Source organism: Sceloporus occidentalis, unplaced genomic scaffold, assembly GCF_023333645.1.
Source record: "Sceloporus occidentalis isolate IW3139 unplaced genomic scaffold, rSceOcc1.0.p SCAF_1, whole genome shotgun sequence".
Lineage (NCBI taxonomy): Eukaryota > Metazoa > Chordata > Lepidosauria > Squamata > Phrynosomatidae > Sceloporus > Sceloporus occidentalis.
The window spans coordinates 287683329-287700374 of NW_028316981.1; the positions used below are offsets into that span (position 1 = coordinate 287683329).

Here is a 17046-nt window from a genome sequence, read left to right on the forward strand (position 1 = left end):
TTTAGCGGTCCCCTATGTAGACCTGCCCACAGCTGCATAGTTTGGCTACCAGTCACAAAGAACACCAAAATCAAGACTCAGTTCATCACCCATGGTCAGAGGGTTTAAATAGACACACATCCACCTCACATATCTTCCCACCCTGAGGTCTTGCCATTCAGCAACAGACCAACAGAGGTTAACATGTAGATCATTTACTCTCAACCAAGTTATATATACCGCACACACTTCCATGCCACCATTCTTTGAAGATGCCAGCCACAGATGCAGGCGAAACGCCAGGAATAAACTCTTCCAGAACTCAGTGACATAGCCTGGAAAACCCACAGACATTCTCTATATTCACATGTATATCTGGGAGCTGCCTGTATGCTTTCCCATAATGGAAGGGACCAGATTCCACTGGTGGGTATGGCCAAAGAAAAAATGAGTAGGCCCCAAGTATCAGGATATTTTGGCATGAATTTGTTTAGCCTAAAGTTCTTACTGACTTTAACTTAACTATTGGAAAGACAGTTCAGCCTTTTTGGAATAAGGAAAAAGCCCTTACCAAAGCTGAGAAATCACCATATCACAGGAATCCCTGCAGAGCAGGTTTAAATGATTTATTTGAGTGTCCTGCTCTTTGACCAAAACGTTATTTTTTTCTTATTTCTCATGTTAGACAGATGGGACTGCATTGATTGTGTTTGCTTGAAGGCAAGTGGAAATTGCTATATATGTACCCATCTAACTTGATCTTTTCTCATACTAAGTTCATTCTAAACAATTCTAGAGGGCAATACCTTGCCTGCCTTTGAACATTCTTGAGAAAATGCAGTTACTCCAGAATATGGCTTCAAGGTTACTAACTGCATGTAACCATATATATATATAGTGGTTTGAGTGTTGGACAGTGACAGGGTTTGATTCCCCACTCAGCCATGAAACCCACTGGGTGATCTTGGGCAAGTCACAGGCTCTTGGCCTCATAAGAAGGCAGTGGTAAACCTTTGAACAAATCTTGCAAAGAAAACTCAATAATAGGGTCATCATACATTGGAAACAGCAACAAAGACATACACCTATACACACATGAGGAAATATTCTGTATGGTAGGATCAATAATAAAATCTGACATCAATACAATGAGATGGAAATACTGTAACAAAAAACTATTTTAACCAGTTGTTTGAAATTTAACATACCTAAGCAAATAAAAAGGGTTTAATCCTAACCATAAACCCCATAGTCAGCACAGCAGGTTGAAGAAGGCTCGTATAATAATGGAGTGGTAGGCTGGCTTCTGCATGTCACCTTCAGCATATATTGTTATAGCCTTTGGTCAAATATTGGGAGAAAAGTTGGCTATAAGTAAAATAAAATAAAATAAAATAAAATAAATGATTGTTTCAAATGTACCTTTGAAAAGGCTAGCTGCAGGGATCTGGTGTTCTTAATACATTTTTGTTGTTATTTTTCTTTTTAGATTATGCTAACAATATTAATGTAACAGATATTGTTCCTGGTACAAACGGGAGCGAGAAAGGTAAGAAAAATCTAAAACATTATTTATTTCTTACCACCCAGATGTTCTCAAAAGCATAAAGTTTTCGTGCTTCACGGCTGAAATTATTAACTGAATATATCCATTGACAAAGGAGGAATCTTCTAAAACAGTTGTCTGCAATCTGTGTCCTGCTGCATCAAATGGAAGTCACTAGACATGTATGACAGCTTTTTGCAAGCTCAGTAGGTTATCTCATTATCTTTCTGGTTGGGGATTTGTTAAACTATTGCTTAATATAGAGGTGCAGCATCTTGTGCACTTCAACTCCAAGGAGCTTCACAGAATGGCTAATGGGAAGTGATTGTGAGAACAGATAGTCCCAGAGATTCACCACTCTAGCTGAACACATGACAGTTCCACCCTTCCCCCCCAAAAAAAAATCTCTGACAACAAAGACACCTTTGGCTTAGTAGGAGATCACAGGTTATACAGATATGAGTTCTACTCATTACTTTAGCTTAAAATGAAATGGACTGCAGAAATGTGTGGCTTTCCATATATTGCTGGGATGCAACTCACATCTGCCCTGAGCAGCATGGCCAGTGACATGGGATGAAGATTGCAGTCCAACCGCATCTGCAGGGTCACACATCCCTCCACCATATTCCCCACTCAGCTGTTTTCCTAATTGTAAGCAATCCTTCCAGAAACTATCCCCACATATAGAGAAATGTCTGGAGAGAGGAAAGGATTTGGTAAATAATTTTGTGTTGCCTTTAGATGGGTAACAATTGGATAGGAAGAACCATGTGATTGAGCCTGTCCAACTAGTTCCTTTATTTGCCTCATCTTCTCCAGCAGTACACACTAATGTCACAGTGAGGTTCCATGTTGTGGTAGATGCCCCCTCAGACTTGCTCCTTTCATGGGTAGAGTGTGTATGTGAAGAAGGGAGTGAGATTTGTGCCCACTACATCTAGAGCTTGGAGTATGAAAATGGACAGTAGCTATACATATATTCATCTCTCTCTCTCTCCCCCCCCCCCCCATATATATATATGTATATATACAGAGAGAGAGAGAGAGAGAGAGCTGTGCAAATATAGGCATCTCTTCTCTGGTTTGTACTCTCTCTAAACATGGGAACAGAAATCGAAACACTGGCAGCAGAAATCAGATAACAATATTTTTTTGCAGTTTGAAGCTTCCTAAACTTAGTGGTGGTTGTTTTTTGTATCTGACTGTGGGCTGAGGGGGGGGGGAGGGCGACCAGGGAAAAGTCTCTGTCCCTTAAACTTGCTGTCTGTCTCAGGATCTTCCCCCATTTGAACTAGGAGGGGGACTCAGCTTGGGTACTGAAGAAGTTCCCCATTGGAAATCATTTTATCCTCTCAAGGATTAAATCTCTTCAGTATCTTTTCTGTTGGTGAAATCATGCTTTAGACATATTTTAGTAACAGTAAAAATCCAATTGAACAGAGAGGAAAAGCAAAAGAGCAAAGGCAGACAATGAGAGGAGAGAAGGTATACACCCTCTTTGTAAAATTCACTGCTGAAAAAATAACATTGGCCACTGTAGTCAGTGGGAGTCTGTTCACCTGTTGATCAGGAAGCACCTAACTGACATTTCCACTCGCTCCCATGAGTGATCTCTGGTGCAACAGACAGAATTACTGTTGCACTTTCCCCTTGTGCTGGGGATTTCTGGCACAATAGGGAGTGGGATTGTCAGTCAGCTGCTTCCCTAATGACACGGGAACAGACTCCTGTTGATCATTGTGGCTGATGCTTAGTAAATGGGGATTGAAGGACTTTTGCAGTCCCTATGTATCCCCTAAACTAGCGTCTAAAGAAGGATCATAAATATGAAACAGTCACAAGTGTGTAACTCTAGGCCTTGCATTTGTAACTGCCCAACAGGATTCTGGACAATTATTTTTATTTTATTTTATTGTCCCGGAATTGGTACTTTTAAAAAATCTTTTTTTTTTAGTTTGCAAAATCATAATTTAGTAGAAAGGGTATGGTATTCCAGTATCCAATAAAAGAAATTGCCTGCAGAAAAATCATAGTTTTTGTATAGAAAGATGTAGTCAACTGAAAAGATTATCACAGAAGAGGTGGCACAGTGTTTAAGAATTATATTAAAAGCCATTCTAATTTTGAATAATGACTTACTGTAATGTAAGATACATATAAACTTAGTTAATTTCAATTTATAGCAAACACTGAGGGGGGGGGGGAATCAACCATTTGTCTTCCATCTTCCATTCTCTGCACAGATGAATCCTATGTAAATTTTGAAAGTAATGTTTATTTTGTCTCTGACTGCTAGTATACAGACAATGGAGAACAAACAGACTGGCAAAAATAATGCTGATGACTCAGCCGCATCTATTAGCTTTTCAGAAACATGACCAAATGCTCCATGGAGCCCTGTGTTTAAGAGCATTGTAGCTGGCCAGGCACACTGCCAGTATGGAATGAAAAGATTTACAGGGAGAAACTTCCACAGAATACATAGTTAGATCATGGGCTGTGCATAAATCATGCTTGTTTATGGCAGTTACTTCCATCTGTCCTCCAAAATGGTAATCTTGTATCATGGATGGCATTCTGTGGGCTAACAATGGTTGTTTTTTTAAAAAAGTTATTCATTTACAATACTTCTGTTCTACCCTGTATCATAGTATCTCTGGATAGCTTACAGTAAAATTATTTAGAACCATTTAAAATACAAGACAAAAACAATAAACATAATTAAATATCCCAAAAGCACATTAAACCATTGCATAACATAAAAATAAAAATTAAATAAGTATAAAACTATAGATACAAACACATTGAATGAGGTCATTAGGCCCCAGAGGTTTTCTACAGAAATACTAGTTTTAACTTGGTGCCAGAATGAAGCTAATATCGGTGTCCTTCAAGCCTCCAAGGGGAAGGCTTTATACAACTGAGATACCCCAGTGGACAAGGCCCTGACCTACATCCTAAACTGTATGCTTTGCATACCAGTGAAACAGAGTAGGAGACTTTTTTGACAGAACTTGGTTATCAGGCAGGAATATATATAGAGAGAGGTGCTGCTTCAAATATTGAGATTCCAGGCCATTTAGGGCTTTGAATGTCATGACCTGTACTTTGAATTCATATTTGAAATATAGTGGCAGTCAATTCTTGTAACTGCTGTTATATGGTTTCTATAAGCTGTTCCTGTCAACAGCCTAGTTGCTGCATTTTGTAGTTGTCGTCAAGGGCAGTCCCACATAGAGTAATCTAATAGGGAGGTTACCAGTTCATGACCTACTGTGGTTAGATTGTTCTTACATATCACTTGATTGGCCAGATCTTACCTCATTACATATAAAGAAGATGGGAGCAAATGTAATGGGGTAAAATGTGCAGATAAGCATTACCAAACACTTTCCCCTACCCCCACTGTTTAACCTATCACAAACCTATTAGCCAATTTACATTAAAATGCATACATTCAGAGCACTTTCCTGTGCAGGGTTTCCTTTGGCCCAGCGTTTTGCATAAAAGATCCTCAGTCTCAGTGCTGAATTACTTGCGTGGAGTGTTTCCATACTAGCAATCTATATCCTAAGAAAAAACTTTACTAGCACGTGGATACTGTGTACAAAGAGCCGTAGAACCTTTTAAAGGAGATATGGGTTCATATAGAACTTAACATGAGTAAGTGTCCTTTATATTGAATAAAGGTTGAAACCTGCCATGTTAAAAGTACACATTCTCTGTTCAGAATAATGGTATAAAAATGTACTCAGCAGAATGTATATCTTACCATGTAGAGTGGTCACAGTTTGGACCAGAACTGGCAAACAAGAAAATCAAATGGGGGGGCGCTGTCTAATTATACGCTGAAAACCACTCTGATATGCCACTCTGCAGAGGCACATAGAATTAGGAAGGACACAAAAGACAGAGCTGGGACGCCCTATGCACCTATGGGTTGTGGTAGCTGTTGCCATTCCTGTCTCAGACTGCATGAGCCTGACCATTGATATTCACACATGTATATGCTCAGTGGTATGCAGCACCTTTATTTAGTGGATTGTCAAAATGAATCAGATGTTTTATCTAAAGTAATTCTTCAAAGCATCAGTTTTGAATGAATCTTTTGGGTACTTGACAAGAGGGAGAATTGGAAAAAGACAGGGAAGGAGGAAAAGTTTCTGTAAGAGGGTGTGTGCAACCTTTTGTGGGGAGTAGCCCATAAAATGGTGTTAATTCACAAGAGTTATGCAGCAGGATATTCAGCTGTGTCAGACTTCAGCAATTAATCAAATTGCAGCAGACCTTAAGGACAATTGGCTGGGCTAAGTCAGTCAAGTGCAGTCATGTCTGTTGTGCCTGCTTGGTTTCAGTGAGACTTAAGTTCATTTAAGTGAAAGTGCATTTACGCTACACATAGTAGCTTGATACCAGTGGAATTTTGGCATTTGGAGTTTGTTGACCCACTTTGAATATATATATATGTGGATTTATTTATAGCCTGCCCAATCACAAGGAATCAGGGCAGGTTACAGCAATAAAGTAAGTACAAAGCAAATAAACAATAACAATAAAATAACAAAGCAATTCACAATAGCAATAAATAGCAAAAAATACATAGCAATTCACAGCAGCAATAAAATTAACAAAGCAAATTACATAGCAATAAACAAACAAAACAAGTAAAATAGAAAATAATTCCCATTCTCAATTCCCCATCCTAAAAACAATATAAATGATAACAATCTTAAAACATTACAATCTGGGACCATTGGGGGGGGGGGCAGCTAGACTCCTGTGCCTCCAGAGTCTCTCTGCTGGTCCTTGGTGTTTCTGGGAGAGGTATGTGATGGTTCTTGGGGTGGCAAGGCAGCTTTTTAAAGTGCTGCTTGTCTGCCACACCCTCAGCAACTGGGCTCATGTGCCTCCAGAATCTTTCTGCTGGTCCCTGGTATTTTCTGGGAGAAGCGGGTGATACAGAGTTATCTGATACAGAGTTCTAGCTCTGTAGTTCAGATGTGTCTTCAAGTCACCTGTTGACTTACAATAGCCCCATCAATTTCATAGAGTTTTCTTAGGCAAGGAAGACTTAGAGGTGGTTTTGCCAGTTCCTTCCCTTGAAATATAGCCTACAGCTACAGCTACAGCATGTGGTCTTTATTGGTGATCTTCTCCCATCCAAGTACTAACCGGGACTGACCCTGTTTAGCTTCCAAGATCAGACAGGATCTGGTACTTTTAGGGTATTTAGGCTCCAGAGAATAGATTCCTCACTAAAATACAAATCCTATTTTTTCCTTTATGTTTATGTATAAGATGGATTGACGGCAATTGATCATAATATCAGACTATATGTAGTGTCTAACAGTGGATTTCACTGTTTCAATCCAACTCCATTAGTAAATATGTGCTAATACAGCCTTCTAATCAGTGGCGTTGGAGTCCTGGTGGCGCAGTGGTTAAATGCCTGTACTGCAGCCACTCACTCAAACCCATAAGGTTGCAAGTTCAGGACCAGAAAAAGGGCTCAAGCTCGACTCAGGCTTGCATCCTTCCGAGGTTGCTAAAATGAGTACCCAGATTGTTGGGGGCAAATTAGCTTACAGTTGTAAACCGCTTAGACACTGCTTAGGCGGTATGAGCAGTATATAAATGAAGCTTGTTTTTGTTTGTTGTTAGGGTTGGCATCACCCGGTGCGGTAACTCATGGTATCACCCCCTATACTATACCATGCAGAATCATTAGTACTCTTTTTTGTGCTACTATTACTTGGAAATTGTAATTCTTGTAGATCACTAAATGTAATGGCAATAGTTGTGAAATAAACAACTAGCGAAATGACAATTATACCTTTAAGTTACAGTATCATATTTACAGCCTACATATATTTATATGTACATAGTTTAATGTGGTTAAAGTGAACATTTGGTAAGATGTGATGTTTTTTTTTAATTAAACAATAACATTTTTATTTCTTTTAAAAAATTAAAATTTTAAATTAAAAAAATCTGAGGCTTCATCTTTCTTTCCCCACTGTGTCTTGCCCTACTCACACCATCTTTCCGTTGAGATCCAGCATATTAGAAGCACACAGGTGAACACCACAGCCCATTTCTTCCCAAATGCAGGTGCTTGGGGAGCAGTGGTGTCATTCCCCCTTAGGGAGTCAGCTGCTATGGTCTTCATCCCCCACACCCCAAAGCAATGCCCCTGTTTCTAATTAAGAACTGCTTACTCATGGCAGACAAGTGGGCAGCCGCTTGTCTCCAGGCAATGAGATACAATGCCACCAAACAAGACACTGCACACATCCATGGGGAGGGAGAGAATGTGTGACTAGATGCAGCCATAATAGCAATACACAGAAGAAAAACACCCCTTTGACTGCTGTCTTGTTTCTCTGTTGGTTTCTGTAAGCAGGAAGGGCAGGGATAGAGCAAGAATTTCAACAAACAAAACATTCAGCAATGTTTCCCAAACTGGAGAATTGTTCAGAGGTGTCCTGGCAGAGGCGTGGAGAACTTTCACACAGTGGTGACAGGGAGGGTGTGATGGAGGCAAGGGTGGAGAGAAGTAGGAGAGTCGTTGTTGCCTCATAATACTTTTGTGTGCATGTGTGTGACCTTCTTTATAAATTGAGACTGTTCAGAAAATTCCGAGGCATGTGGGTGAGTAGGGCAGAGTTTGGGCCATCATGGGGGGAAGATTTATTATGAGATGGATTTAGAACCCACACTAAGTACTCTGTTGCTTCACACACAGTAGAGCTCTTATTACATTCACTCTTTAGGTTCTGATTTTGAATACACCTGCCTTATTCTTTCCTGAACCTAAATCCCATTTTTTGTCTCCTATTTTGATTTTTACAGTAATATGTCCAGATGGTGCTGGCCAGGATGTGCCAGGAAACAAAACTTCTCTCTTTGTTTCTACCAGTGGTGCTGGATTTCAGGAATTTGAAGAGTGGTGGAACAAATCGAAAACAGTCCCATTTTACCTGAGCATCATTCTTCTGCTCTTGAATTTTAAGTCTCCATCTTTCTTTGCCAAATTTAACATCTTAGGTAGGCAATAGCATTCCTGGAGAATTTATATGTAATGTGTTTGGAAAAGTGTAAGTTACACTCACCACAAGGCCATGGAAATCTTGGTTTAACTTTTTCATTTTTTTTTACTGTTTCTTTTTAATCTCTTCATTAAACTGGGGGTGAGATGGGGGACTATGCATTGATGAGAGGTCTGTACTAGATGACCAAATAGCTTTCATGGTGCTGAAAAGCTTATTTGGATGGGAGTGGAGATTCAATTCAAAATTGAACAAAGTTGGGAAAGCAGCACTGAAAAAGAGGTCGCAATCTCTGTGACTCTTCCCAGTTCAAAAGACTGAAGTGCTAATATTTTCACCACATGGAAGAAAATATACATTATTAGCTATTGTGGAAGAGCAGGATTTACGAAAGACATTGCCTTGTCAGTTCCCAGTTTCCTGGCCTCATTTAAAGCATCTGCAGGGTAAGGAGCCAAGAAGCTCTGAAAGGGAAGGACCTGAAGGGCAGAAACTACAAGGCATTAGAAGTGATTCAGATATGGCACACTTCTGATTTGAACTTGAAATAAAAGGGAATGAAGGACAGTCACCAGTGAAAGTAGCAGCTTGTCTGAGCCCTTTTCTGGACACCAGAGCTGTAAGGATATTTCAAAGAGAGATGTAAGCAGAAAGCAACTTAGAGGGAACTAGAAAATGAGCCACTCTGCAAAAAGGCCATGCAAGTTGACATGGCAAAGAGACGCCTGGGGTAGCTCATGTGCAGCACCCTTTCTCATTTTCTCAGGCACCTTCTCTTCATTGTTGGTGTTTTGTTTGATCCTTGGGACTCGACATATCTCAGTCTTATCCTGGGTTCCTCATCTTCTGTAGCTACTTGCCAGTGTCGTACCAAGGTCCTTATGCTGTGACCACTTGCCTATCTACTACAGAAATTCAGCCTGCTGCTACTTTCACTGGTGCATTGTCCCAACTGCCTATATGAAGACTCTGTAAAGTTAAAATAATGTTTTTTTTCCTCCCTACGTGAGTGACACTAGGCTTGATTGAAAAGGCATGCAAGCTGGGAGGCTTGATGTGCTCTTCCCTTGGAGGCTATGACCTCCATGACAGGTATTTTCTGCCTTTTACCTTAGTTTTCTGCTCCTACAATATTACCAAAATTTTCAGGGTTGGTAAAGCAGGTGATTCCACCCATGAATTGTTACTGAGAGAAAGGGCTTAACATCTCCTCCCCAGTTCTGCTCCCTGGAGGTCAGTTGCCAACTCCTACAGAGCTGTTTTTTAAAGGGAAGATGGGATTACAGAAATATTGCTTGGTCCTGTGAGAGAAAGAGCCAAACATTTATGGCAGTGCTTGCTGTGAATTTGACTACCCATTTAACATTTCTGGAAAGTGGCCTTCCCAACTTTCTTGAACTGCAATTCCCATCATCCTTCACCAAGTTTGCTGAGTTGGCCATAAGTTCCTGCCAAAAATATCTCTGTGTTTCTCTTGATAGAATTCTGAAAAACTTAAAAAGAAAGGGAAAAAAGGAAAACAAAAGTTTCTAGTTCTTACATGTTTTCTGAGGTAATAGTAAAATATTAAAGTACAGCTTGACATATAGACTCATTTTCCTCATAGTGCCTTTCAAAAATTCCAAAGTGGTTTACAATATGAAGAGGAAACCCTTAAAACAAAGATATTGTATTGTAAATTTAACTTGATATTCTGTTCTCTCGTGTTTATGAAAATGTTGAGCTGAGGTTTCTAAATATGTGAATTGGCTACAGTTCTTCTGCTTAAAACCCCCAACGTTTCTGATAGTACCCTCCACAATTATTTAACAAAAGTTATTAGGAGCATTTCTCAGATACAGAGCTTAGATATGTTATGTTGTCAGGCTATAGTTCCCCAAATCCCCCAACTAGCATGGTAATTGAGCATTCTGGCTGGGGATTCTTGGAAATGAAGATCTTTACAAAGGTCTTCAATTTTTTCCCTATCAAGTACAAATGATCATTGTACAAAAAGGCTGTAAAGGAATCAACATAGTGTTAACATAATTTTCGCAGCTACCCTGTCCAACATCCTGTGTGCCTTTTCCCTTGTCTGTTCCTAATTGATTATGATGCAAAGCAGGAATGGAGAATGTTTGTATCCCTCCAGATGTTGTTGAAATCTAGCCACTATCATCAGTATTGTTTTAAACGGACTTATGTAGGAGAGAGAAACAGTGTTCTGGAGGCCAGGAGTTATCCAGTACTGGATATGATAGCCTGAATGACAGGTACAAGAACTTATATGTGGAAGACTTAAATAAGCAGCTAGGGGGAATGACCTGTGGTATTAGATATCCCTACACTCATGCAGAGAACACAGGAAATAAACAGGATGATTTTTAACTCTAAACACAGCAAAGCAAATGTGATGTACATTAGAACCTCACATTACACGAGTTCATATTATGCAGTTTAACTTTCACACAAGGAACTGCGGTCACTCTTTAGTTGCATTTGCACACTCTCCTGGTCAACTTGTTGCAGAAGCATACCATAGAGTCACATTTCTCTAGAAGAATCCTAGAGAAAACACATTGCCATTCATTTTTGCTAATAAAATTATTTCAAATCACATGAAGGGTTGCTTCATGTAATACAGGGTCCAGCTGCAATAGGCATCACTATAACCTGAGTCTCATCATCGGAATGTAGTAATAGAGGGTTATAACCTGTTTTAGAGAAATAGATCAAACAGGAGGGGAGGGGGAGGAGCATTACATGTCAGGATGTTTGCACCTGTGAAGAGTTCCATTCCTTAAATCCTGGAAGCCAGGTTGGGTAAAAATCTGGATAAAAATTAAGGGGTAGAGAATCAACTGTGGTGTTGCTGTGGAGATCTACTACAGACCCCAAAGCCAGACTAAGAACTTAGATGATGCCTTCCTGGAACAGATGACAAAACATTCAGTAAGGAGAGATGTAGTAATAATGGGAGATTTCAGGTATCCTGACATCCTGATATTTGTTGGAAATCAAACTCTGACAAGAATACAGTGGTCCCTTCCCTTACGCGGAGGATCCGTTCCAGATACCCCTGACTAAGGGAAATTCCACGTATGCTCGAGCCCCATTAAAGCCAATGGAGCTCATGCCTGCGGCGGCACGTGGTGGTGTGCACCACAGGCACGTGTGCCATTACTCTTTCTGGTGCATGGTGTATGCTGGAAGCTGCATAAGGCGCACCTGCATATAACGCGGGCACACTGTATAATGTCCATGTTTAAATATTTGAAAAAATGTCATATTGAAGATGGAGCAAGCTTGTTTTGTGCTGCTCCAGAGACTAAGACACGGAGCAATGGATTCAAACTACAGGAAAAGAGTCCATTTAAACAGGAAGAACTTCCTGATGGTGAGAGTTATTTGATAGTGGAACATGTTGCCTTGGAGTGTGGTAGAGTTACCTTTGGAGCGTTTTAAACAGAGGCTAGATTACCATCTGCCAGGAGTGCTTTGACTGTATTCCAGCATGGCCGGGGGGTGGGGGGTGGGTGAACTGGATGGCCTGTGGTCTGTTCCTACTCTATGGTTCTGTTATTCTGACCTTTCAGAGCTCACTAAGGTGGATGGGAGTTGCTATCCAATAATTTCTGAAGAACCCAATATTCTACTTATTGGCTGGCTGTAAAGTAAAGTAAAACCATAGCAAGAGCAGTTATCTCCAGATTTGATATATATGTGGAAGAGGAAACCATAGAAAAAAGGGAATGTGTGGTGGGTCTGGAGGCTGTGATAAGTACTTACCTATTTTCAGTAGGTCTTGTAATCAGAGAACAAGCTTTTTTGTTGCTTATCACTCTAGATGTGTCAGAGTGTCATTGCCTTCTCTTGCTCTTTTTTTCTTTCTACTTTATAGGTACTGTTTCAGTTATTTACCTAGTCATCCTTGTTACTGTGAAAGCAGCACATTTAGGATTTCATTTAGAATTCGACTGGTCTAACACAAGTACATATTTTTTGCCAGGTAAGCTTTATTTTATTAAGTGATCAATCTTTTTAAGTTCCCTGTTTGTTGATTTAATCAGACATTGAGACTGTAATCTCTAAAATATTCTCCCTATAGCCCGGAGAAATTGGAAATCCTACTCAGAGATCTGATCTCACCTTTCCCACCTCCTTGCCTCTAGGGATCTTTCAGTTGTCATTTCACTCTCCATTGCTGGTACTGGAAATGGGGAAAATTGGAAAACTATAGGAAGTATACTCTGGTTCTGTAGTATCCAAAAACCTCCCAGCCCTTTGCCTTGCTCTCCATCTTGGGAAAACTTTAGACCTTAGGTCTATACAATCCTCCTCTTCCACCCCAGAATTGCTTGCACTGGTAGTGAAATATTTTTTGAAATAAACAAACAAAATAAGAGGAAAGAAGTAGCAAGCTTTCCATCTATCCTACCTGAAGGAGCCTGGAAAAAATTAGGCTTTGAAAGTGTCTTTCTGTTCTTTTGTCCTTCCTCTTTCTGTTCTCAGGCTACTCATTCAGAGATTTTGTTTGCAGAACAATATGTGGAATGTCATTGCAATATTGGCCAATTAAAAATGGCAAGGGAGTAGCATTAGATAGACAATATTTCAGACTTGAGTAGTGAAATATGATGCTTAAGTAGGTTGTGCAAGGAGTTTCATTAAGTATTTTAGGGGAGACCTTTAAAAAATAAAAAGGATGCACGTTCTAGCATGAAGGAAATTTGTATATTAGGATAATATGCAGCACAAATGTGTTCTGAATTGGAATTATCCATGTTTCCAATTCTGGACTGAACAAGGATAAAGGGGGGTTAAGCTCAGCTATGGGAGGAAGTGGAAGTTAGCTTTTACCCTAATTTTTCCATACATCATAAACTTGTTTGACGTAGCAGGGTTTTAGCTATGCTGAACTGGAGGGGATAATGTGCCTCTGGGCATGAGCCAACGGGAATCGTCTGACACTGCCTGCCTAAGCCCAACTCCTTTCTCAGTCATACCTCCATCAGCAGTGCCTTATTCTATGCACCTCTGGTGCTTTTGTCACTGCCCCAGATGCAGTCTCTTTCCTCAGTGGCCTTCTTCCTTTCACTATGACCATCCAAGTGAATCCCTTCTATTCCATGGAGTCTCTGTCCAGTCCAGAGGAATGGCTTATGAAGCAAAGGGTGGCACTGTTTACTCCTGGAAATTATTATAGTCTTAACCCTCTGAGTGCCTTCATGACAGGTTTGCTGATCTCTAGCATTTGACAGTATGATATTACTTACAACCATCAACAATATGTAAATATCAAGTGTTCAACGTGTTTCTTGTTCATTGTCTCAGAAATCTTGACAGTGACCTTGTAAATGTATAATGATTATAATTTGAAAGCCAGTGCTGTGTAGTGATTTGAGTGTTGTACTAAGACCCCAGGAGACTAGGGTTCAAGTCTCCCTTTGGCTGTGGAAACCCCCGGGGTGACCTTGAGCAAATTAAACCACCTCTGAACAAATCTTGCCAAGACGACTGTGTGATAGGTTCATAATTGGGAAGGTGAAGCTGCATAATAACAATATTGATTCCTCACCAACACCATCACAGGTGAGGGATCACCGGAAAATGCACTTATGGCCACTCAGAAAGCTTGTGGCTGAACTAATTTAAGTGCACAGCTTCTGTTCTTAAACAACATGGTAAAAGAGCCCTCTGGATTACAGATCATTAGAACTCTCTTAGTGCTTCCCACCCACTCATGCCAGTATCTCTTTCCTGATCTGCTTCCATTCCTGCTTTCTGCTTTCCATCTCCTTCAGCTACTGAACTCCACCAGAGAATTTCTAGAGAAAGTGAATGATCAAGGCATACAGGTGAATTGAAAAACAGTGCTGATGTAGGGAAATTATTTGTGAAGAAGCTCTCCCAGCACATAGAGTCCCTAGAGAGTTTTAGGGCCCTTTCACATCCCACACTATGCTTCTACTTTAACTGCTATTGCAACATCCTGTGGAATCCTGGATTTTGCAGGAGGGATGTTTAGAATTCTCAGCAAGAAAGCTTGTGTGCCCAGCCACACTTCAAACCCCAGGAGTTCATAGGATGTTGCTGTGGCAGGTAATGTAAAATCATGATGCTGTAATTGTGTAGTGTAAAAGGGATCTTGGAGTTCACTGCTAGGTGGCAGAAGGGTTCTCTGACTTACCTGATAGGTATCCATAGCTGAATGGGAATTTGAGCCCTGGTCTCCCAGAGTCCTAATACAACACTCAAACCACTACACCACATTGCCTAAAAAGTGATTTATCAGTTGTTGTCACAGGGCTTCCTTGGCAAGATTTGTTCAGAGAGAGTTTGTCATTGCCTTTCCTTAGTGTTGTGAGAGTGCGCCTTTCCCAAGGCGACCCAACGGCTTTCCATGGCTGATTGGGGGATTCAAACCCTGGTCTCCTAGAGTCCTGTTAGAACACTCAGCCCACCAAATAATGCTGGCTCTTTCCACTGTCCTTTTAGGCAAGAAAATAGTATGGCTGACTTGTCCTGTAACAGCAGCAGCTACCTGGGTGGCAAAATGGTTGTAATGGGTTTAAGGGACTCCAGGCAAAGTAACCTGTGGTGAATCCTCTTCTTTCTTTATGAGCTTTTCTAAGTGCACAACTGATGGCTGGGTATGGTAGGCCTTTTAATTTTCAGGATGCTATGTTGTACAAGGACTGGACTTGTCAGAAATAAAAATGGCAGCCGTGCTGGGTAGAGGACTTTGGAGTCCAAAAAAGGTCCAGCCTATATTGAACAGTCTGGAGTACAGGATCAGAGTGAAAAATTAAAGGGTATGAGGGAAGGCAGTAGCAAAGCGTTCTGCCAGTAGTGCTAGGCTATAGCAATTGCACAAAGAGGTCAAATACTGACTGTGGAGAAGAGCCCATAACCACCCTGTGAGAAAAGAATCTCTACTTGCTTGTATGCCCTAGCTTTTGTTCTCCCCTCCACTCCCATCCACATGCATTTTCCAGCACTCTAACAAAATTCAGAAGCTGAAGGAAACAGAAAGCAGGAGATGAGGTATGTGTTCCACAAGATATGCTCTGCTCTCAGTTTATTTGGATTGCTGGCCAAAACAGAAGTACAGTAGCTTCACCAGTTCCCTGGTGGCCGTGGAGGTGGCTGCAGCTGTTGAGAAGAAGAAATAATACTTCATTACAACTTTCATAATTGAAACAGTGCTTAATGCTTTATCGTTTGTGGTGTGAGAGAAAAAAAGAACATTGATTAGAGATTATTTTTATTTTCAACAGAAGCCCCATTCATGCAGGAAAATGTTACAGGAATCAGACTGCAAGTTATCTGAGTCATTTAGTTTAAATCATTAAAGTATACCAACCAACTGTTTCCGTGTTGTGGCTTTGGTGACAGGGAGACAGTGCTAAATTCAAGAGTTCCAGGTTGCGGATTTGAGTTCTAGCTTATATATTTTGCACCACCATCTTTGTTAGGCTGTGTGCTTCTAAGAAACGTTGTAAGACAGTGGCTAGGTGTTTAAATTCTCAGTTCAGTTGATAGTGAACTTGCTAGGTAGGTCAAACCATCTTAGCCTTGCATATTAAAATAGGTGACAGAACTTTCAGTCTGTGTATAAAAATGTCCTGTACAAAGCGCAAAGTAGAAAATATGATCTACAACAGGGATGGAAAACATGTGCCCCTCCAGATATTGTTCAACTGCAACTCCAAATACTGGAATACCTCACTATTGGCTGTGCTAACATGGGCTGATGGAAGTCAGAATCCAACATCTGGTGGGTCATATGTTTCTCATTCCTGGTGCATAGAATGTATTAATCTAGTGCTCTTCAAATATTTTCAACTTCTGATGGTTGGCCATGCTTGGTGGGAGTTATGTGAGGCACTAAGTTGAGAAGGCTGGATTAACCTGTAAGAAAATAAGTTTGGAACTCTACTCTTTTTATGGAGAACCTGGCTTTCCAACATGTTGTGCTTTCCATGAAGTAACAGGTAAAATGATGAAGAGAAACTGAATATTTAAAAGGTGAGCCTGGATTTTTTGACCCCATGCAATGTTGTGTGTTGAAGCTTTACATTATTTCTATACAGATTGCAGAACCCTGTATGGTTTTATATTAATTTTTTGGAGATTTTATAGGTGCTTCATGAATTTCATAAACGAAGGTCATTTTGATTAAACAGGAAAAAAAACTTTGCTGCTTGCTGTAATGAAAAGCACATGTAATTCTGAGGAATTTCTTAGGAGTCCAAACCAAGAATAAAGACTGTGGTTTGGAAAACATTTTTCCTGTGCTCTTCTAACCACTATAATAGCATAAACAACAGTGCTAAAAGGGTTTCCTTGTCAATTACTGATTTTGCAGTAAATATTTTGCTTTGAAATGATGAAACAGACCATGATTTTAACTTTGGTTTGACAGCCGGGGGATGGAACAAACTTTTGTATTATTCTGAATGGTTAAAATTCTTTTTGATAAGGGCT

The 17046-nt window shown here is 40.2% G+C and overlaps 1 protein-coding gene across 1 annotated transcript in view; it reads left to right on the top strand.

The window, feature by feature from the left end:
- Positions 1-17046, top strand: part of LOC149324028 (neutral amino acid transporter 9-like) — a 59768-nt gene that overhangs the window by 17816 nt on the left and 24906 nt on the right. Inside the window, exons 9-11 of the mRNA XM_089495595.1 lie at positions 1469-1528; positions 8381-8575; positions 12458-12565. Of these exons, the coding sequence (XP_089351721.1) occupies positions 1469-1528; positions 8381-8575; positions 12458-12565 (363 nt within the window). The remainder of the gene's footprint in view (positions 1-1468; positions 1529-8380; positions 8576-12457; positions 12566-17046) is intronic.